The sequence below is a fragment of the Rhineura floridana genome, chromosome 3 (genome assembly GCF_030035675.1).
Source record: "Rhineura floridana isolate rRhiFlo1 chromosome 3, rRhiFlo1.hap2, whole genome shotgun sequence".
NCBI classification, from domain to species: Eukaryota; Metazoa; Chordata; class Lepidosauria; order Squamata; family Rhineuridae; genus Rhineura; species Rhineura floridana.
The window spans coordinates 62,336,990-62,358,383 of NC_084482.1; the positions used below are offsets into that span (position 1 = coordinate 62,336,990).

The window sequence follows — 21,394 nt, forward strand, 5'->3', positions numbered from 1 at the left end:
ACTTGTAACACATCATAAAAACAGATTTTAAAATATATTAAAACAAAACAACCATTAAAACATATTTAAACAAAACATCTTTAAAAACATTTTTAAAAGCTTTAAAAACACCAATTTAAAAAAAGGTTTAAAAACATATTAAAAAGCAATTCCAACGCAGACTGGGATAAGGTCTCTACTTAAAAGGCTTGTTGAAGAGGAAGGTCTTCAGTAGGTGTCAAAACGATAACATAATATTTAAGGGGAGGGAATTCCAAAGGGTAGGTGCCACTACAGTAAAAGTCCATTTCTTATGTTGTGCAGAACAGACCTCCTGATAAGATGGTATCTGCAGGAGGCCCTCACTTGCAGAGCACAGTGATCAACTGAGTATATAAGGGAAAAGACGGTCTTTCAGATATCCTGGTCCCAAGCTGCAAAGGGCTTTGTACACCAGAACCTTGAACTTGGCCCAGTAGCTAATAGGTAAGCCACTGCAATTCCTTCAGCAGCGGGGTGACATGTTGGTGATACCCTGCCCTGTTGAGCAGTCTCGCCACCGTATTTTGCACCAGTTGCAACTTACGGACCAACCTCAAGAGTAGCCCCACATACAGCGCATTACAGTAATCCAGCCTGGAGGTTACCAGTGCATGGACAACAGTGGTCAGGCTATTTTGGTCCAGAAAAGGCCGCAGCTGTCTTACCAGCCAAGGCTGGTAAAAGGCACTCCTAGCCACTGAGGTCACCTGGGCCTCTAGCAACAAGATGGATCAAGGAGCACCCCCAGACTAAGGACCTGCTCTTTCAGAGGGAGTACGACCCCATCCAAAGCAGGCAACTGACCAATTATCCGAACTTGGGAACCACCAACCCACCGCATCTCTGTCTTGCTAGGATTCAGACTCAGTTCACTGGCCCTCATCCAACCCACCACCAAGTCCAGGCACTGGTCCAGGGCTTACATGACCTCTCCCGATTCAGATATTACAGAGAAATAGAGATGGGTATCATCAGCATACCGCTGACACCTCGCCCCAACTCTCCTGATGACCACTTCCAAGGGCTTCATATAGATGTTAAAACAGCATGGGGAACAAGATGGTACCCTGCGGCACCCCACAGCACAACTGCCAGGGGACTGAAAGACAATCACCCAGCGCTATTATTTGAAGACAACCCTGGAGATAGGATCGGAACCACTGAAAAACAGTGCCTCCAATATCCATCTCGCCAAGTTGGCCCAGAAGGATACCATGGTCAATGGTATCAAAAGCCATGAGAGATCAAGTAAGAATAACAGGGTCGCACTCCCCCTGTTCTTCTCCTGATAGAGATCATCCATCAGGGCGACCAAGGCCGATTCAGTCCCATAACTAGGCCTGAACCCAGACTGGAATGGTCAAGACAATCTGTTTCATCCCAAAGTACTTGCAATAGCTGCGCCACAACCTTCTCAATCACCTTACCTAAGAAGGGGGTATTTGTGATCGGGCAGTAGTTGACGCAAACCGATGGGTCCAGGGTAGGCTTTTTCAGGAGCAGTCTGATAACTGCCTCTTTCAGAGCAGCTGAAACCACTCCCTCCCGCAACAATGTATTGACCACACCCTGGATCTACTCAGTCAAATCCCAGGCCAAGAAAGGCAAGGGTGAAGAGGATAAGTTGCTGGCCGCATTGTCGCAAGCACCTTGTCCACGTCATCAGGCTGCATCAACTGAAACCATTCCCAAGAAGCTGCAGCAGACATTGCACTGGACACCTCACTGGGGACTACAGGAGATGTGAATGGGGCATCAAGATTGCTATGGAGGCGAGCAACTTTACCCTCAAAGTAAGGGAGAATTTTTCTATATCCACACATAATAAATACAGATATTAAGAAGATATATGTTTTGGAATCACAAGGAATTAAGCAATAGGCCATAGGCCCTTTTGAGACCACAAAATCCAGTCTCATAGAGAGGCAAGTGAAGTTCAGCCTGAACCTCTTAACCCCGGTTCCCTGACTTCATTTTATTTACATATATACAAGTCCTATAGGTTATATAGGTTGGGGAATATATTCAGGGAACCCTGAACATCCACAGGCCTCAGAATCAAACCTGTGAGTAAGTGCCTATGGAAGAAGGCAAAGTAAACTCAGTTTGAACTCTTATTTTCTTGCCAGAACTCGGCCAGTGCATGACTGAAATTTATTAATTACTGTATTGTTTAAACCCAATCAGCATTTAACCTGTGTAAGCTGCAGTTGATGTATTATACTGTTTTGATCTTGGGGAATGGTTTCTTGTGTACAGCAAGGATGCTGACTAGGGGAAAAAATCTTGTAACCAGTATCAAAGTTTTAATGAGAGAAATGTTGAGATTTAACAATGATTTCTAAAATAACCCAGTATGTTAAATTGTAATACAATTTTATGTGTTTTCATGGAGAAAAAAGGTACTCTGAGGTGGCTTGCCTTTTCTATTCCTCTGAGGCTGAGAGGCAGGGGCTGATTCAGAATTACCCAGTGCCTTGTCTTAAATGTATGGTCTCCAGGTACAGTACAGTACCTTAATCCTCTATAGCCATGTATTTTTATAGTAAGGAAATGGGATTTCTGAGACAATATAGGGAATAAGAAACTTATAGCAACAAATACAGTTGTAGGTGCTCATAAACTTTCAAGCACCCTAAACTAAGCCAAACCCAACCTGGCATCGTTAAGGAACATGTTAGCCTGGCTAATAAAGAACAATGGAACAATGAGTGTACCAGGTTTGCTTGGAGGCACATTCACAATAGTAACTGGTTTCAACTGGTGTGGAAGACCATTAGTCAAGGTGGACAGACAGAAAATTGGAATAAGAAGTATATTACCTAATACTTTCTGATTGGTTTGGAAAGATTGCAGAGAGGAGGAACTGTGTGGGAAGGAACTTATGGGACTGGTGAACTAACGTCACATGCTATATCTGAACTGCTTAAAAGAGCTTGCACACAGTGCCTCATTGCAGTCCTCTCCAGACTCTCTGGGAGGCTGACCCTGCATACGCTTGTAAAGGATAAAGGCCTACCTTTTTGCTTCAAGCCTGTGTCTTCAAATTTCTTGCAGGGGACGATAAGAGCCATAAGTCTAAACTTCATCAGGAAGTGGTCTGACCATGATAATGGGGTGACATCCACCCACCAACCCCAATCTCCAGACCACCCATTCCTCCATCTGGAGCAAAAACCAAGTTGAGGGTGTGCCCTGTCCTATGCGTCAGGCCAGTGACAACTTGAGACAGCCCCATGGTTAGCATGGAGGCCATGAAGTCCCGAGCCGGAACACTAGAGGCAGCCTCTGCATGGACTTTGAAATCATGCAGCACTATCGTTCTGGGCTCCTCCAACACCACAGCCGAGACAGCCTCTGCCAGCTCAGTCAGATAAGCTGCTGGGCAGCAGGGTGGAGGGTACACCAGCAGCAACCCTAGTTTCCTGTCTCCTTGGCCCGACACCAGGTGCAGGCCCTCACAGCCAGCTCTAACACAGAGTAGTTTCCTGGTGACAGAGATGGAAGTTCTGTAGACCACAGCAACTGTCCCCATCCCTGCAGCCTGTGCTGGTGTTGCACCGAGTATCCAGGTGGGCAAAGTTGGGTCAGATCAACTCCTCCCAGCTCACCCACCCAGGTCTTGGTAATGCACACCAAATCGGCACCAATAAGATGAGTGTGGTCTTATTGTTTACCAATCTGGCATTAAACAACAACACACACAGACCAGTGGGCACAGCAGATGAGTAACGAGAATCCCATCCAGGAGAGGAGTGGCAGCAAGGAACAAAGTGTAGACAGCCCTGCCCTCATCTTCTATGGTAGTTTACCACCTCCCCATGGCTATACTTCCCTCTACCCATGATCACTGAAATTGGGGTGGCATCACCCATGTTCCTCCTTACTAAGACCCCTCCTAAACACCTGATATGGCCCCACTAAGTGCCCACCAACAAAACCTACCTGAACCAATTATCCTGGTAGGCCTCTGAGAGAATTGGGAACAGTCAGACCACTCAATATCTTTAACACAGGGCACATCTACTCCTCCTCTGTCTCACACCCAGGGAGGGCCAGCCTTCTGCTAGTTACAGACTCTCACTCTGAAGGCATCTGATGACTTTCTCCTATCATTCAGTTCATTGAACAGGCTCTCACCCTGCAAAGGAACTACATATGCACCATACACCCTCCCTACTACCAATCTCTAGATTGCTTTTTTTGAAAATAGAAGGGGATAGCACCCCTTTGGTGTTGCCCTTTTGGTGGGAACCCTGCCAGTGGCAGACCCGCTGCCCAAGGGCAGCCGGGCTTTTATGCCCCCTGACTCAGCCAGTAGATGATGCACGAGGCTGCAAGATTGACTGCAGCCTCTCTCTGGAGCCAGGGTCAGGGAGGGGGTTCCAGTCCTTGCAGCACTTACCAGGGACTTCAGCTGTCTCAAGAGACAGCGACCCAGAGGAGCAAGCGAGCAAGCACCCAGGGCAGGTCTTCTCCAGTCCCCCAATGCTGCAGCATGTTGGTTACTCTTAAGCTAGACAAGCTGGACTTTCCTTTTGGACCCTACAGCTGATGAGAAGGTGGTCAAGAGGGTGCCAGGAAAATGGGCAAGGAAAGAGAGTCTGTGGCGCCATCTTCTGTTGTGGCTGCAGAACTGTTAAAAGAAACAGGAAAGGTTTTCTTTCCAGGTATGATAGTAGTTGGTTCTGATGTTGATTAAAACAAAAGTTTAAAATTGCAATCTTATACTCGGTTGCTTGAGAGTAAGTCCCACTGAACTCATTTGGACTTGCTTTGATTGTACATGTGCAAGACTGCACTGCAAGGCTGTGCTTTATTTTTTTATGGTATACTAGAGAGAGCAAGCCAAATGCCACTCCCAGGTTGGGTTAAGCCTTGCCCAAGTATGTTTTGAAACATTAACTTCAAAACATGTCTCCCTACAGCTCAGAAAGCACTTTGGGGGAATGGGGCAGAGATACATTTCTATACCACAAGTCAGCACCATTGTTTTTTAATCGCCCCACAATACTTTGCTCAAATTTATGTTTTCAGAATTTCAACTCAACTTCTCCGATTCATTTCCTAAATAAAGCAGAAGGCACCAAGCCACTCCAGAGAGATCCTAGTGGCAGGTAAAACTGAAATATTAGGTACGCATTTAATGCACCTCAGCAGCCTGGTCCTGACTTTGTTTCCCTGACTTCACCAGGCAGCAAAAAATACACCCACAACACAGATGGAAAGAGCAGAGGATCTTTTCACAAGTCAGCATGTGAACAGGATGGCAGCTTCCTAGACAGAAAGTGGAATTTCAGGCATGGAAGCAATAGGTGGAGTAGCAAGTAGCAGCAGCAGCAGGAGAAAAAAAGCTATCAATGAAGCAGAAATAGACATGCAAGCTATATTGCCTGTGCTGATGGCAAAGATTTCTGAAGTCTTGGTTGGTAAGCAGTGGGGCCTCCCTGACCTGCAGTGTATGTTAAAGTTAACTTGCATGTTACTATTTTGCTTTTGCAGATACAGGAGTCAGTCTGCAGACATCAGTAAATATACTGGGAAGCAGTAACAGTCAGGTCTGACTTGTTTGACAGACATCACAAGTTCTGATCCTGTTTGGAATTCCTGATTTCATAACCCATGCAGGAGCAAGACAGACCACTAAATATGTGCATTCATTCCAATCACAGAGCTATATATATGTTAAAAGAAAAGCGCCTTAAATGGTTCCTTCAGGCACAATGAGATTCCTACACTGAGGTCAATTCTGTGTATGGAATTTGCACTAATCCTGCATGCAGATTTCCCTGTGCAATGAGACTAAGTGCAGATGAGGAATTTGTGGCTTCTCACCGCATGCACACACAGGAATGATCTATGCACAGAATTCACACCAACATGTTCAAAAATGTGACTTCTGGATATAGGAATGTTCACCCATGTGTGAAAGAGTGAAGAAGCTTCACACTGGTAAAAAGGCCCAGCACATACATACTCCCTCCTGCTCTGCTTGGAATTGGCTTGCAACTGATCTCTTGCAAAGCTGATACTACCACATTTTAAGACATTCGCCTGGATAAAAATTTAACTAGCTCTACCCAGAGGTTTCTCTAAATAGAATTCACTGTTTCAGAAATCCGTCACTGAGGGATTTCCAGAGGGATAGTGTAGTTCTGCTGTGTCCATGCCCTGAAATACCTGGGAGAGCTGAGTAATGAAGCTCTGCTTCAGGTCCAGCATCAACCCCTGACAGACCTGGGCAAATATCTGGACCATAGGCATCAGAAAGCACACTTGAGTCGACACTGTTGTCCTCCCTTATTTAATTTTAAAAAGTACTTTTTTGTTTTTTACTTGATGCTCCCCACAGAAGCACTGTGCAACGTTGCTTGAGCCATTACCATCTTTTTCAACTCCAGAAGCATTCTTGGATAATGAAATCTCAATCTCTGTCTCAATTTCCTGGGGGGCACGAGAATGATGCTGGGGGATGGGTGGGGAGTATCACAGGACAGTCTATCCACGGTCCCTTCAGACTTGGCATCAGACCTACTTTGCTTCCCAGCTCTTTGGCGATACGATCTCACTGCTTAAGACCTTTTCTCCTACCGTTTGCCAAATGGGCTTGAGCCGAGAAACTGAGCCTGCAGGAGCTCTCTGATCATCTGAGCGTTGACCTTCGCTGCTCCACCATAATGGCTCTGCACCTTCTGTATATCCATGAGCATCTTGGAATGGATGCGACGCAGCTTATTAAGACTCGCACTCTTCTCCAGTGCATCAAAACGAGCACCAGGTCCTAACTTCAGACTGGGGGGAAGGTGCAATAGGATGGGGGGGGGAAAGGGGGGTGCAGCAGCAAAAGCCAGAGTGAGGAGACAGCAAACGACCAGAGAAGGGAATGAAAAAGGAGAATTGACACTGTTAAGCAGGACTTTTGCTTCCAGCATGCCTTGCTCTCGGTCATGCTCCTTTTGTGAGAAAGTGTAGCAGGAACTACTGGGATCAGTAACATGGAGCTGTGCAACCCAGGAGGAGTTCATCAGGTTCGGTCAAACTGACTGCTATGAACCACTTACAAAGTGCATATTCCCATTTAACTAGACACATTTTCTACAAGAAAATCCTATGGGTATCGTAAATGAAGAGGTTGTTGGGAACATACTGCCCTGTCCAACTGCACTTCTATCTAAGGTTGCCAGAAAGTTTGCCTAATGAGAACTTTCAGTCAGATCTTTGGAAGGCTGCTGGGGAGAAGGGAGGGATTAACTTCCCTCCCACCAACTCGGTTACCCTTTTTGCCTCTTCCCCTAGCAGTTTCCCAACAATGGCAGCAAAGCTTCTCCTGAGGGCCTCTGGCTTACAGACACCATTGCAATTTCTGCAACATGGTGATATAATTGTGTTTCCAAGAGAATTATGGGAAATAAAAATAATGTTCACCAGTGGCCAGGAAAAACTCCACTACTGCCAACCATAAGGAAGCTTCTGTAAAATATTGTTTTACTATGCAGGAATATTCAGGCTGCAAGCTATTTTCTCCTCCCCCACTCCCCCCCCCACTAAGCAACATCACTGAAGCTAGAGATTCTGCATCTGTTCTCTCTCTTTTCAGCTTCATACTCCTCAGCAGGCCCGTTCTGAATCTTTGCCCCATTCTATTCTCACCTGATCTACCTCTTAGTAAGTTAGCAGTAAGCAAAACAAAACCCCAAAGCCCTGTCCTCTTCATACTTGCGGTTCAGCTGCCTGATTTGTTCCATTTCATAAACCAAGTATGGCCGGAGGGACTGGTGAGCAGGTAAACCTGGCACAGCAGGGAGTGTTGTGATGTGCCTGTCAAGACAATAAACAGGCAAGTTAAGCAAAGGGGGGAAAAGCAGCAACAAGGCGAGGAAGGCGTCCCTGGTTTAGCTCTTAACAGCTGCACATCAGGGAATGGCAGACCGTGCATGACCTTGAGCTGGTTGATGGACATTTTTTCCAAGCTACCTGTCAGAGGTAGTGGTTTGCCCATGGCTGAGCAAGGAGGACTCCTATCCAGATCACCCAGCTGTATACTGATCACCCAGTGTATACTGCACCCATTAAAACCATAACACCCTTAAAAGTATTACTTTGTATTTATTATTACATTTCTATCCCACCATTCCTTCCAAAGGAGCCTAGGGTGGCAATATAAAAACACAAGCAATGTAAACGTTCCATGCAAATACTTACGGGCCAGGCACCACCATTTCCAAAGGTCGGTCACAAGAAATGCAGTGGAAATGAGCCAGTAGTCTCCTGTTTGGGCAGAAAAAGAAAAGTTAATCCCAAATCAAAGAGTTGTGGGAGTGGAGGGCATGAGGGACAAAGGATATACAAATGCCTGGCAGCGTGGTCCATGGGAAGGAGTGTAGTGTTTTTCATGAATGGGGAGATGAGCTGAAGTTGAAAGGTTTATAGGTACGCAAGGGCAGAGAAAGAAGGAATACATGGTTTTGTCTCTCACACACAGAGAGCTCCTTGCATGCCAGATAACACCAGGCATTCCCAGGGCAAGGAGAAGAAGATGCACGAGGCCCTATTTGCACGGTGCAGTATAAGCAGCAAAAACCCTTCACTTGCCTTGCTCCTGTGCAGCATCCCAGGCAGGGAGCCTACATGTGGCATGAAATTAACCTAGACATCCAAACACACTGCATGGTCATCACATATTTAAAACTGACCACCTGGGGAGCTGCCAAAGAGCATTTGGAGATAGTTCTCGCTATTTTAGAACAGCCGATTTCTAAAGCTAAATGTCAAATTACAAGTTCTATCAATCGTGTGAAGACAACATTGTTTTTAAAAAGATTAAAAACATGCTTTAAAAAAACCAAGCTTTCCTCTCTTCAGAATTGTGCATCAGCTGAACCAGTCCCCGTCTCTTCTTTTCATTCAAGGGAAGCAGAATCCCCCTTTCGAAATCAAGTAGCTATGGAGTTCTTTCAAACCCTAACATGACAGACCTTTACCTAATCCCTAACGATGTTAAGAAAGCAGAGATGAGGGAGTTATGAGTCAGGAATTGGCACTATCACCACTGGCTTCTGCTGGGAAATTGTATTCGGTGCGTGGGGCAAGATTTGAGCAGCAGCGCCTTCAATCCTCCCCGCTCCTTGAAGATCACTCTGGAGGCAGAGCTGGAATTAACTGTGCACACACAACTTTGCCTGGGGAAACATGCTTCTCCTCAGACAGAGTTTGTTTGTGTCTTATGTCTCCATTCTTTCAAGTAGAGTCAATGCTTCATTCAGTTAAAGGATGGAGTGGGAGGAAGCAATGGGCAAGGCAGCACGTGGGGCCAAGCGAGGGCGTGGGAGACAGCCTGGCTGCTGGTTCCGTCTGCAACTTCTTACATCACGGTCACATGGCATGGAGCTGCATATTGTGCCATCCACCCAACAGAATGCAGAAATTAAACTGGTGGGTCCAAGCCACAGTGGTGCTTCCATCTAATGTCAGCTCAAGACATATTTGTTCTCAAAGGCGTTTGTTGGCTATTGTGAATTGTTGCTCTGTAATTTTTGAACACTTCTATTACACCATTTATATTGTTGTTTGCTGTTTTTAAATTAATTTTTCGTCTGTGGTTTGATTTTATTTATTTATTTTATTTTATTTACATCCCACCCTTCATCCCAGTAGGAGCCCAGTTTGAGCATTCTTTGAGCAGCAAATGCAGCTTATGAATTTTTTACATCAAGGGTAGGAACCTTTTTCAACTCAAAAGCCACATTCCCTCCTGGGCACATTTCCTCTGAGGGGCATATACCAGGGGTAGGTGGCATCAAAAGCAGAAGTGGGTGGAGCAATTAATGTAAGTTTTACCTTTGTACAGTAGACTTAATTTCTGCAGACATATACCCCTCTTTATCCTTCATCCAGGTAAGCATTATCAGAGTTTGAGGACACATCACTCAGGTGGCCAGTGAGGGGTGTGCCCTAGGGAGAGAGGGTGTAGCTGGAGAGGGGATGTGACCTGAGGAGAGTATTAAGGGCCACACAGAGAGGCCTGAAGGGCCGCAATTGGCCCCCAGGCCTAAAATTCCCTACTCCCGGCTTTAAATTATAAGAGTGAAAGGATAAATTGCTTCCAGTCCTCCAAACCAATTTTTTAATGCACTACCTCCTAATCACAACAATTTCCACTCTTTGAAAGCAGAGACTTGAAAGTAAACTAATGGCATGAGGGATAGATAAAGAGTTCATCATGCAGCAGGTAGGCATGAGGTATTCCTTAAGCCAGGAAGACTACAATGTTTTTGTTTGCCACCCTTGGCTCCTTTCGGGAGGAAGGGCAGGATATAAAATAAATAAATAAATAATACAATGCGTCACAAATTGTTAACTATTTCTAGAAGAGGCAAATACTTATGTAAGGAGGGGAGCAGCCGAAGCAGGGAGAACTGAGAAAAGCCAAGGATGAGGCAGAGAGAAACATCTTTGGCAATGAAACTCTGCCCCGGTGTTGGAGCAGAGCTCCTGGTTCCCTTTATAAGGTCCAAAACAAATCCCAGGAGCCTAAAGAGTTCAGTGGGAAGGAAGTATGGGTCTAAGGCTTGCTGAGTGGTGGGCTGGAGAATGTGTTCTCTTCAAAGAGCTAGGCTAGGATACAAACTCGGACAGCTAACCGATCCCAAAGATCTTTCCTCTTAGGAACTCACGCTAGATGTACAAAGCTGGCTTATGTCAAGTCAGACCAAAGCCCATGGTCCACCAAACTATCTGTCTATCTTGACACAGGCATTGTCTCAGTAATCCAAGGGGTACACTACACAGGCACTACATAGGCACTGCATAGGCACCAGCATACTGGTGGTTTTGGTTTTATATCATGCCACAGATGTCCAGCCATATCTGATGGATGTTGCCACAAAGCATCTGCCCACTATTACAATACTTCTCCCTAAAGATTCACTTGCCTTTCTTCAGACCTTACCTCCTAATCCCAGCAGCATCATCTCCTTCACCACATGGAACTCTGTCCTTCAGCTGTTTCCGAATATCCTTCCAGCGCTCCTCCAGCTGCTGTCTGAAAGGATCCAGTTCCAAGCGGTCTAGCTGCACAGAACAGGACAGAAGGGATTTTGAAGAGAACTGCAGATACAAGGCACTGAGATTAAGACTGGATCAGCTCTCACCAGAAACGGCTTGACCAGCAGGGTAGGGCCACAAGTGTGCTTCCCAGCAGTGGCATCACTCCTGCTTACTAGGAAGGAGATGAGGGAGGCAGCAGCAATACCGGGACGACACGGGTGCACCAGCAGATCCAATCGGATTAGATTTCCAGGAAGTTAGTGCTGTGGCTCTGCCTCACTGGGTGATCTCCTTCAGTTTAAAATATTGTTTGGCCTGCCTTTCTATCATAAGCAGCCTATAGCAAAAAGGCATGCTTTCATTTAAACAAAAGCTAGGAAAACAACATAGTCTGTCCTCAGTGTCTACATGAAAATGGCCTAGACACGAAGGAAATATCTCTGGAGGGAGTTTCAAAATGCAAGGTGCCACCATAAGGAAGGCCCTGTCTCCGGGAGGGGAGGAAGACAGAGACAAGAACAATTTGAAAGATTTTGTTTCCCCTTTACCAATTACATGAAACAAAGGTTTAATTTAGAATTATTTAATGCTTTCTCACTGCTGAAATGAAAGGATGTACTTTAAAAGAATATAAAAGTGACATTAAATAGACTGATTGCAATATTACTAAATAAAGATATATTACATTTCCTTGTATTATTTTAGAAAGGAAGTAAATTAGAACATTTAAGATAATTGGACAATATGTTTTATATGTTTAAAAGTTAAAAAAAGGAAAATGTCTTGTCTCCACCTGCTACTTGCCTAAGCTCTGAAGGCAGACCTAGCAGAGAAGGGCCTCACATGACAATCTGAACAAACAGGCAGGTTTCTATAGGAGAAGACAGACCTTCATACTGTGGATGCTCAAAGCTTTAATTTGATCTGCCTTTTAAAGAGAACTGGCCTAGTTTACATTCCTGGACTGCGGACTGGAACAGTTATCCTTCAGTTTTAGCCTTGAGAAGAGAAGATTGAAGGGAGATATGATAGCACTCTTCAAGTACTTGAAATATTGTAACACAGAGGGGGCCCAGGATCTCTTCTCGATCATCCCAGAGTGCAGGACACAGAATAATGGGCTCAAATTACAGGAAGCCAGATTGCATCTGAACATCAGGAAAAACTTCCTAACTGTTAAAGTGGTACGACAATGGAACCAATTATTTAGGGAGGTGGTGGGCTCTCCAACACTGGAGGAATTCAAGAGGCAGCTGGACAGCCACCTGTCAGGTATGCTTTAATTTGGATTCCTGCATTGAGCAGGGGGGTTAGACTCTATGGCCTTATAGGCCTCTTCCAACTCTAGGATTCTATGATTTTTATACACCTCTGAATTTTGTGATAGTTCTCAGCTCAAATGAATACCAAAATGCATTCAAATATGTATGTTTTAATATTAAAATGCATACAAAATGCATATTTTATGTGAAAAATTACATTGTGTGAAAAATACATTTTTGAAAACGTGATTTTAAGTGCAGTTTTTAAAAATCACAGATTAATGCAGAAATAGGAAAGAAAGGACCTGTGAGTGAACACATGCAAAACGGACATGAACCAGAAATTAGACTGGCTCGTCCATCCCTTCTTCAGGCATCCTTCCTCCTCCCCTGCCCCCCACAAGCTTTATTGGTCACAATCAGCATTTTGAATTATGCCCAGAAGCAAACTGGAAGCCAGTATGTAGAAGCAGGAATCACATATATAGTGTGCTTCAGGTTACCCTATTCCCCTGCTGGCTCACCTGGTTGGCAGGTATAGTGCCAGCAATTAAAAGTGCATGACTGGCTCACTGCAATGAACATGTAAGTCTCAGGAATGGGACTGAAAGGGATGTGCTTTTTCATGAGTTATTGGGTACTCCCAGTTGCACACCAGAGCACTGAACAAGCATGGGAAGTTCTCATCACTCTCAGATGCCCTAATTGGCTGGGCTGTGAATCACTGAGAAGGCATGAGCTTTGCTTACCTTGGAGTCCATTTCAATCAAGAGTTTGTCAAGCATTTTCTGCCAATCTTGCTCTTGCCCAGCCATCTTATTTAAGAGCTCCTGCATCATCTTATGCAACTGCTCTGTAGTGGCATCAAACTGTGTACGGCTGACCTTCCCAGCAAGAGCAGCCTTATCTGCTTTCTGGAAAGGAGAAGAAAAGATAGAGGCATATCTATCACAAAGAATCCCCCCTTCCCTCTAACAGTTATGAGTGTGAATGTCCAAAGAGCTTCTCCCCCAATCTGAAAGGGTGGCAAGTACCAGAATCCTCATTCAAAACAAAATGAAGAAAGATGACACAAGCTGTTAGTGACTGCCCTGCAGATCAGCTGCGGAATTTGGAAGGGAATCCAGGCTGTCTCCATTTACTGCACGTTAGCTCTCTCTGTAAAGAGAGTAGGGATGTGCTAGAATTTTACCCAATTCGGATTTGGTATTGAATTTTCCATTCATTCACTTATTCTCTATTATTTGGATTGGATTTTTATGTAGCTATTTTTGAAAACTTTTTTTTTAAAAAAACTGCTCCTAAAATATTGATATGAAGAATAATACTTTTATCGATATTTCCTTTCAAAATATCAGTATCAATATTTTTTGCAAGGGAAAAACAGATCAGTAGAAGTAGCAGCTAGCAAAGAACCAACTCAAATCAATACCGGCCCGTTAGGTCAACAAAATGCTTTCAAACTGCCATGGCCAGCAGATCTGATCCTTAAAACAGAGTTTATGCAGGAGCATCTAACCATGGTTTGATGTGCATGAGAAAGCCATGGTGCATCATCAAATACAACTCCTTACCACATCAACTTCCATCACTAGGCGGTCTTTGTCCGCTTTTTCATTTTCTAGTTTCTCCAGGGACTTGAACAACATCTGTAAAGAGAACAAAGCAAACAAATCAAACCTGACAAAAACATCGGCTCAAATTTTTATTCATTGTGGGTGGGGAACCTGGTGCCCTCCAGATGTTGAGGGACTCCATCTCCCATCAGCCTCAGCCAGCATAGCCTATAGTCAGGGAGGATGGAAGTTGTAGCCCAGCAACATCTGGAAGGCCAAAGGTTCCCCATCTCTGCTATAGTCACTGTCTTCTCTTTAAAAAATAAACAGATTGCTGGTTGCTAGCACATACGCATGCTCTTCAGTGTTTCACTGTGCCCAAATATTAGCCAACCACACACTCCCATTCCAATGTGAGCCACCTTGTACTCCTAATTCCATGTTATGAACGACAGACTGTAGGCTTGTAGATTGACAATGCAAGAAAAAATATTACTTGAGCAGGTTAAGCAACCTGTTGCTTGGAATAAGGAAACTGAATATGACATAGAGAAGGAAATAAAGGTACTTTTACACCAGGAGTATTCAACATGGTACTCCAGAAACATCTGGAGAGTACAACTCCCATTAGCCTCAGCCAGCGTGGCCAATGTTCAGGGATTATGGGAGCTGCAGTCCAGCAACAACTGAAGGGCACCAGAATGACTACTGCTGCTTTATACCACTCTCCTCCTCACAGCCTAGCACATAGTAAGTGCATGTGAGGCTTAACTGCCTTCAGGCATCATGAACCTGAGGTTCTGTGCCTACCAGCTCAATGTTTGTGGAATCAATGATGTGAAAAAAGGGATGATCAGTTGCTAAGGTGGATAACAGAGTGATTTGATAGGGCCCCTGGCAACTTTACCAAAGTTCAGTCAATATTAGGAATGAAAAATTGCCCAAAATGTCACTTGTAAGAAAAACAAAGATGTTTTTCAAAGTTATAAGGATCCAAGATACTTCATATCTTCATATCACACTTTTTCCCCTTTGGATTTAATATATGATCTCCTGTCTGATAGTTACTTGGTGGCTTATTATAGAGCTTGTTCTCCCATGAGGGGTCTGGAAGGGGAGCTTCATGGCTATGTGGGGATTCGAACCCTGGTCTCCCAGATCGTAGTCCAACACCTTAACCACTACACCAAACTGGCTCTCCATGGTCTATGCACCACTGTTTGGTGAACAGATTGGCGCCTGAAAATACAGAACTGCTGTAAGGCATGATATGCTGGGGTATTGCTTGAGTTGAAGCTGCTTGGCCTACATGTCAATAAACTCAGCTAGATACCCAGTGCTGCCACCACCTGTCTCATAGCTTCAGCCACTTGCTTTCTCTATCAACAGCAAGCAGAGGGAGGAGAGCCAATAACTTCCCACTGCAGCAAGCACCACCCAATCCTTGACAAGCAACAGAAGACTGGGCTGAGCATGCTCATAGCAGCCTTTCAGGAGTGAGCCCTGTCATTTGACCTCCGTACCCTCTAACCTAGGCTCAAGGTCACCTACACTGATCTCCTTCTGCTTCTGGCGATGATCTTCTATGAGATTGCCCGTGGTGTTGTTCAGCTTCTCACAGTCATCCTGAACTTGCAGGATGGTAGTTTGGATCTGGTTGAGCATCTCTTCATCCTGATTGCAAAGGCAATAAAGTAATGAAAGCCAACACTGACATGGTGAAGACCTATTAGCCTCGACATCGCGCTCCTGACATTTGGAAAGCTGGGAGTGAATGATGAACCAATCCTGTCCAACAGCCAGGAGAGATCTTGGACCTTGGAATTTATCCAGCAAGAGATTATTGTTACATGTGTCCCATTCATTTCAGTGAGAAACTCCAGGTGAATTGCATTCAGAGACAAAATATGGGCTATATCAGGGGTGGCTATCCAGATGTTGCTGGACTACAACTCCCATCATCCCTGACCACTGGCCATGTGAATAATGGGTGTTGGAATTCAACAACATCTGCAGAGCCACAGATTAACCATCTTGGTCAAGACAGACCATTGTCCAAGCAATGTAACAATGGCTACGTTCCTCATGAGAAGGGCCCATAAACATTACCCTAACCACATGAGAGCTGCTTTTCTATTACGTTTAACTGACCAAACTACATATCTAGAAGCAAATCTCATGTGCCGTTCCTATGGAACTGATAATATACCTCTTCCAGTAGGATGCCATCGTCAGGGCCCATACATTCAGCACTTTCCCCCAGAGCTGGGCCATTTGTCCCAGCAACATAGGAGTGACTTTAAACTGGGGTTTAAAGGGCCTCAGTATGAAGGCTGATTGGTTTTACTCAAGTGACAGACAATACACTTTCAATCCCTGTTGCTCTCTGCCTTTTGTTTAAACTTTAGTTTGTTCAGAAGCTGTTTTCTGGTTGACACCTACATTCTAAGTGTGTTAATTCCCTTTCATTTTGGTGAAATGTAATTTTTATCTGTGGTTGATCAGAATCACAACCTTGATTTTACACCATCAATATCTTTTATAGTTTGCGTTTGGGAGCAGGCACCTGTGGATTCTTCCTTTACATGTGTTTCCTCTCTGGGCTTCCTACTCCTGCCTCTACCTATTGATGTTGCGATACTTCTGTTCAGTATAGTAACACTTCATCATATGCAGAGATAGGAAATCCTGGCACTTTCTTACAGAGCAAAAAGAACAAAAAGATGCCAACTGAAAAACCAGAATCATAAGAACATAAGAAGAGCCTGCTGGATCAGGCCAGTGGCCCATCTAGTCCAGCATCCTGTTCTCACAGTGGCCAACCAGGTGCCTGGGGGAAGCCCGCAAGCAGGACCCGAGTGCAAGAACACTCTCCCCTCCTGAGGCTTCTGGCAACTGGTTTTCAGAAGCATGCTGCCTCTGACTAGGGTGGCAGAGCACAGCCATCACAGCTAGTAGCCATTGATAGCCCTGTCCTCCATGAATTTGTCTAATCTTCTTTTAAAGCCATCCAAGCTGGTGGCCATTACTGCATCTTGTGGGAGCAAATTCCATAGTTTAACTATGCGCTGAGTAAAGAAGTACTTCCTTTTGTCTGTCCTGAATCTTCCAACATTCAGCTTCTTTGAATGTCCACGAGTTCTAGTATTATGAGAGAGGGAGAAGAACTTTTCTCTATCCACTTTCTCAATGCCATGCATAATTTTATACACTTCTATCATGTCTCCTCTGACCCGCCTTTTCTCTAAACTAAAAAGCCCCAAATGCTGCAACCTTTCCTCGTAAGGGAGTCGCTCCATCCCCTTGATCATTCTGGTTGCCCTCTTCTGAACCTTTTCCAACTCTAGAATATCCTTTTTGAGATGAGGCGACCAGAACTGTACACAGTATTCCAAATGCGGCCGCACCATAGATTTATACAACGGCATTATGATATCGGCTGTTTTATTTTCAATACCTTTCCTAATTATCGCTAGCATGGAATTTGCCTTTTTCACAGCTGCCGCACACTGGGTCGACATTTTCATCATGCTGTCCACTACAACCCCGAGGTCTCTCTCCTGGTCGGTCACCGCCAGTTCAGACCCCATGAGCGTATATGTGAAATTCAGATTTTTTGCTCCAATATGCATAATTTTACACTTGTTTATATTGAATTGCATTTGCCATTTTTCTGCCCATTCACTCAGTTTGGAGAGGTCTTTTTGGAGCTCTTCGCAATCCCTTTTTGTTTTAACAACCCTGAACAATTTAGTGTCATCAGCAAACTTGGCCACTTCACTGCTCACTCCTAATTCTAGGTCATTAATGAACAAGTTGAAAAGTACAGGTCCCAATACCGATCCTTGAGGGACTCCACTTTCTACAGCCCTCCATTGGGAGAACTGTCCGTTGATTCCTACTCTCTGCTTTCTGCTTCTTAACCAATTCCTTATCCACAAGAGGACCTCTCCTCTTATTCCATGACTGCTAAGCTTCCTCAGAAGCCTTTGGTGAGGTACCTTGTCAAACGCTTTCTTAAAGTCTAACTACACTATGTCCACTGGATCACCTCTATCTATATGCTTGTTGACACTCTCAAAGAATTCTAATAGGTTACTGAGACAGGACTTTCCCTTGCAGAAGCCATGCTGGCTCTGCTTCAGCAAGGTTTGTTCTTCTATGTGCTTAGTTAATCTAGCTTTAATAATACTTTCTACCAGTTTTCCAGGGACAGAAGTTAAGCTAACTGGCCTGTAATTTCCGGGATCCCCTCTGGATCCCTTTTTGAAGATTGGCGTTACATTTGCCACTTTCCAGTCCTCAGGCACGGAGGAGGACCCAAGGGACAAGTTACATATTTTAGTTAGCAGATCAGCAATTTCACCTTTGAGTTCTTTGAGAACTCTCGGGTGGATGCCATCCGGGCCCGGTGATTTGTCAGTTTTTATATTGTCCATTAAGCTTAGAACTTCCTCTCTCGTTACCACTATTTGTCTCAGTTCCTCAGAATCCCTTCCTGCAAATGTTAGTTCAGGTTCAGGGATCTGCCCTATATCTTCCACTGTGAAGACAGATGCAAAGAATTCATTTAGCTTCTCTGCAATCTCCTTATCGTTCTTTAGTACACCTTTGACTCCCTTATCATCCAAGGGTCCAATCGTCTCCCTAGATGGTCTCCTGCTTTGAATGTATTTATAGAATTTTTTGTTGTTGGTTTTTATGTTCTTAGCAATGTGCTCCTCAAAATCTTTTTTAGCATCCCTTATTGTCTTCTTGCATTTCTTTTGCCAGAGTTTGTGTTCTTTTTTATTTTCTTCATTCGGACAAGATTTCCATTTTCTGAAGGAAGCCTTTTTGCCTCTAAGAGCTTCCTTGACTTTGCTCGTTAACCATGCTGGCATCTTCTTGGCCCTGGCGGTACCTTTTCTGATCTGCGGTATGCACTCCAGTTGAGCTTCTAATATAGTGTTTTTAAACAACTTCCAAGCATTTTCGAGTGATGTGACCCTCTGGACTTTGTTTTTCAGCTTTCTTTTTACCAATCCCCTCATTTTTGTGAAGTTTCCTCTTTTGAAGTCAAATGTGACCGTGTTGGATTTTCTTGGCAATTGGCCAGTTACATGTATGTTTAATTTAATAGCACTGTGGTCACTGCTCCCAATCGGTTCAACAACACTTACATCTTGCACCAGGTCCCGGTCCCCACTGAGGATTAAGTCCAGGGTTGCCGTCCCTCTGGTCGGTTCCATGACCAACTGGTCTAGGGAATAGTCATTTAGAATATCTAGAAACTTTGCTTCTTTGTCATGACTGGAACACATATGCAGCCAGTCTATGTCCGGGTAGTTGAAGTCACCCATTACTACCACATTTCCTAGTTTGGATGCTTCCTCAATTTCATATCTCATCTCAAGGTCTCCCTGAGCATTTTGATCAGGGGGACGATAGATCGTTCCCAGTATTAAGTCCCTCCTGGGGCACGGTATCACCACCCACAACGATTCTGTGGAGGAGTCTGCCTCTTTTGGAGTTTCCAGCTTGCTGGATTCAATGCCTTCTTTCACGTATAGAGCGACTCCGCCACCAATACGTCCTTCCCTGTCCTTCCGATATAGTTTATATCCAGGGATAACCGTATCCCACTGGTTTTCTCCATTCCACCAGGTCTCCGTAATCACAAAAAAGGCATGCCTTAACCGTTATCTATGGAAGGGTGGGGGAAAGCCTGCAGTTCTATGGGAGCAGACTGTACTTAACTGTATATAGAAGCAAGCAATCCTTACTGAGCAACTACATGAAAATATTTTCAGCAAAAAGGGGTTGCTCTAGAGGATGGCAGGAGCTATTTTCAACCATGTGAATTTCAACAAAAATTGATCAAAGATATATGCAATCAACACATAAAAGAGTCTTTGGTCATTGGGAAATGAGGACCTGCATGTGATGGGTGACCTTTAAAGCCTGTTCAATCCCTTTAACTCTTTCCTCATGTTACCTAGGAAAAGAATATCTTTGTTCATAGGATTAGCCAGGGGCCCACAACAGGTATGCGTGTGCGCATGCACGTGCACGCCATTCAGCTCTTGCCTCTACTGCTGCTTCCAATGGTCATTTGCAATGTAGGATCACATATGCAGGCTGTATATTAAGGGAGAGCTGGAGAGCACAAGAATGAAGGAACCATGACACGGTAACAGAAAAAGAATATAACATATGTGCTTCCTTACATTATACACACACATCACATATCTAGAACCTTTTAAGCTTGGATTTTTATACCAGCAGCCAGAAATAGCGTTTGCTTTGAGAAACTACACTATAAAACACTCTGGCCACAATTCACAGACAGATCAATGCCCTTAAGTCTTATGAAATAAATGGGCATAAGCACATTTAAACATCGCTCAGTCGTGGGTTCTTTGCAGGCACCACTGGTTGAGCACCCAAAAGTGGGATAGCACCAGCCAGAGTCCCAAAACATATGGCAGTCTCTTATTGAGACCCCATAATTCACCCCCCAAAATAGGCTGTTTAAAACACACACAACAGGGCATTTACATTAAGAAATTTGGTTCCCATGATACTATAGTGGAAAAAACTGATCTAGTAGAGAACATTCATGACAATCTGGCCATAGGGTTCAAACACTGTACCTTGGCATTCAGGTGAGCAGATAACTAGAAAAGAGTTGTCAGGAAAACACAGATGTTCAAAAACCAAAAACTATTCATCTTCCAAGGATCTCTTGACCAAAAAAGAAGAAGAAAGAAACCAACTGCTGCCACAACTCCTTCAGCTATTTTAAATCAAGAATAAATCAGCAGACCAAGTAACTGAACAAAAGTAGAGCAAAGGCATAGCAGACATGAGTTCCTGGGCCTCAGATCCATCCCCAAAGTTCTCTAGGCATTGCTATACCAGTTCAGCATCATTACAGGATTCTGGTTATAATCCTGCACATAGGCTGCTTAAATCTGCAGAAGCAGGAAGTAAAGTAAAAAGGAGGCTGGCCAGGAACAAGGGGCAGCAGAAAGCCAACAATCTGGAAGGATCCTTCATCGAAACATTTTTCTTAGTTAATGCACATCTCTACTTGTGACATGGTCAGGACTGGTGGGCAGGGGATTCAGACTATGGCTCAGAAAATATCCCTAGAAAATTATGCAAGGGTGGGTGTTGCTCAGTGGTACAGCACATGGCAAAGGATCACAGGTTCAATCCCTGGTATCTCTAAACAAGGAAAGACTCCTGTCTGAAACCCTGGAAAGGTGCTCCCAATCAGTGCACTGAGCTAGGTGAACACAAAGATCTGACAATTTGGATCCCAACTACCAACTTGTGAGTAGTACTTGTGAATTTCTGAAGTCCCAGAGGAGTTGAAATATTCCATAGACTTCGTTTCCATTACCACCTTTTGGGGGTGGGAGATTTAGGGATCCCATCTCTAGGGATGGGAGGATAATAAACAACGTGTATAGGTGCAGATGCCAAAGCTCCCTGTAACAAGTCTATGATGATGATAATGAT

At 44.3% G+C, this 21,394-nt stretch overlaps 1 protein-coding gene across 3 annotated transcripts in view; it reads right to left on the bottom strand.

Moving 5' to 3' along the window:
* QRICH2 (glutamine rich 2) overlaps positions 1-21,394 on the bottom strand; it is a 76,389-nt gene that overhangs the window by 12,136 nt on the left and 42,859 nt on the right. For 2 of the 3 annotated variants that reach the window (XM_061616289.1, XM_061616287.1), the window contains 7 exons: positions 15,437-15,559; positions 13,904-13,978; positions 13,079-13,243; positions 10,970-11,091; positions 8,224-8,289; positions 7,738-7,839; positions 6,613-6,813 (listed from right to left, as the gene is read on the bottom strand). In XM_061616289.1, coding sequence (XP_061472273.1) covers positions 6,613-6,813; positions 7,738-7,839; positions 8,224-8,289; positions 10,970-11,091; positions 13,079-13,243; positions 13,904-13,978; positions 15,437-15,559 — 854 coding nt within the window. The remainder of the gene's footprint in view (positions 1-6,612; positions 6,814-7,737; positions 7,840-8,223; positions 8,290-10,969; positions 11,092-13,078; positions 13,244-13,903; positions 13,979-15,436; positions 15,560-21,394) is intronic. The other variant, XM_061616288.1, reaches the window with a different exon arrangement.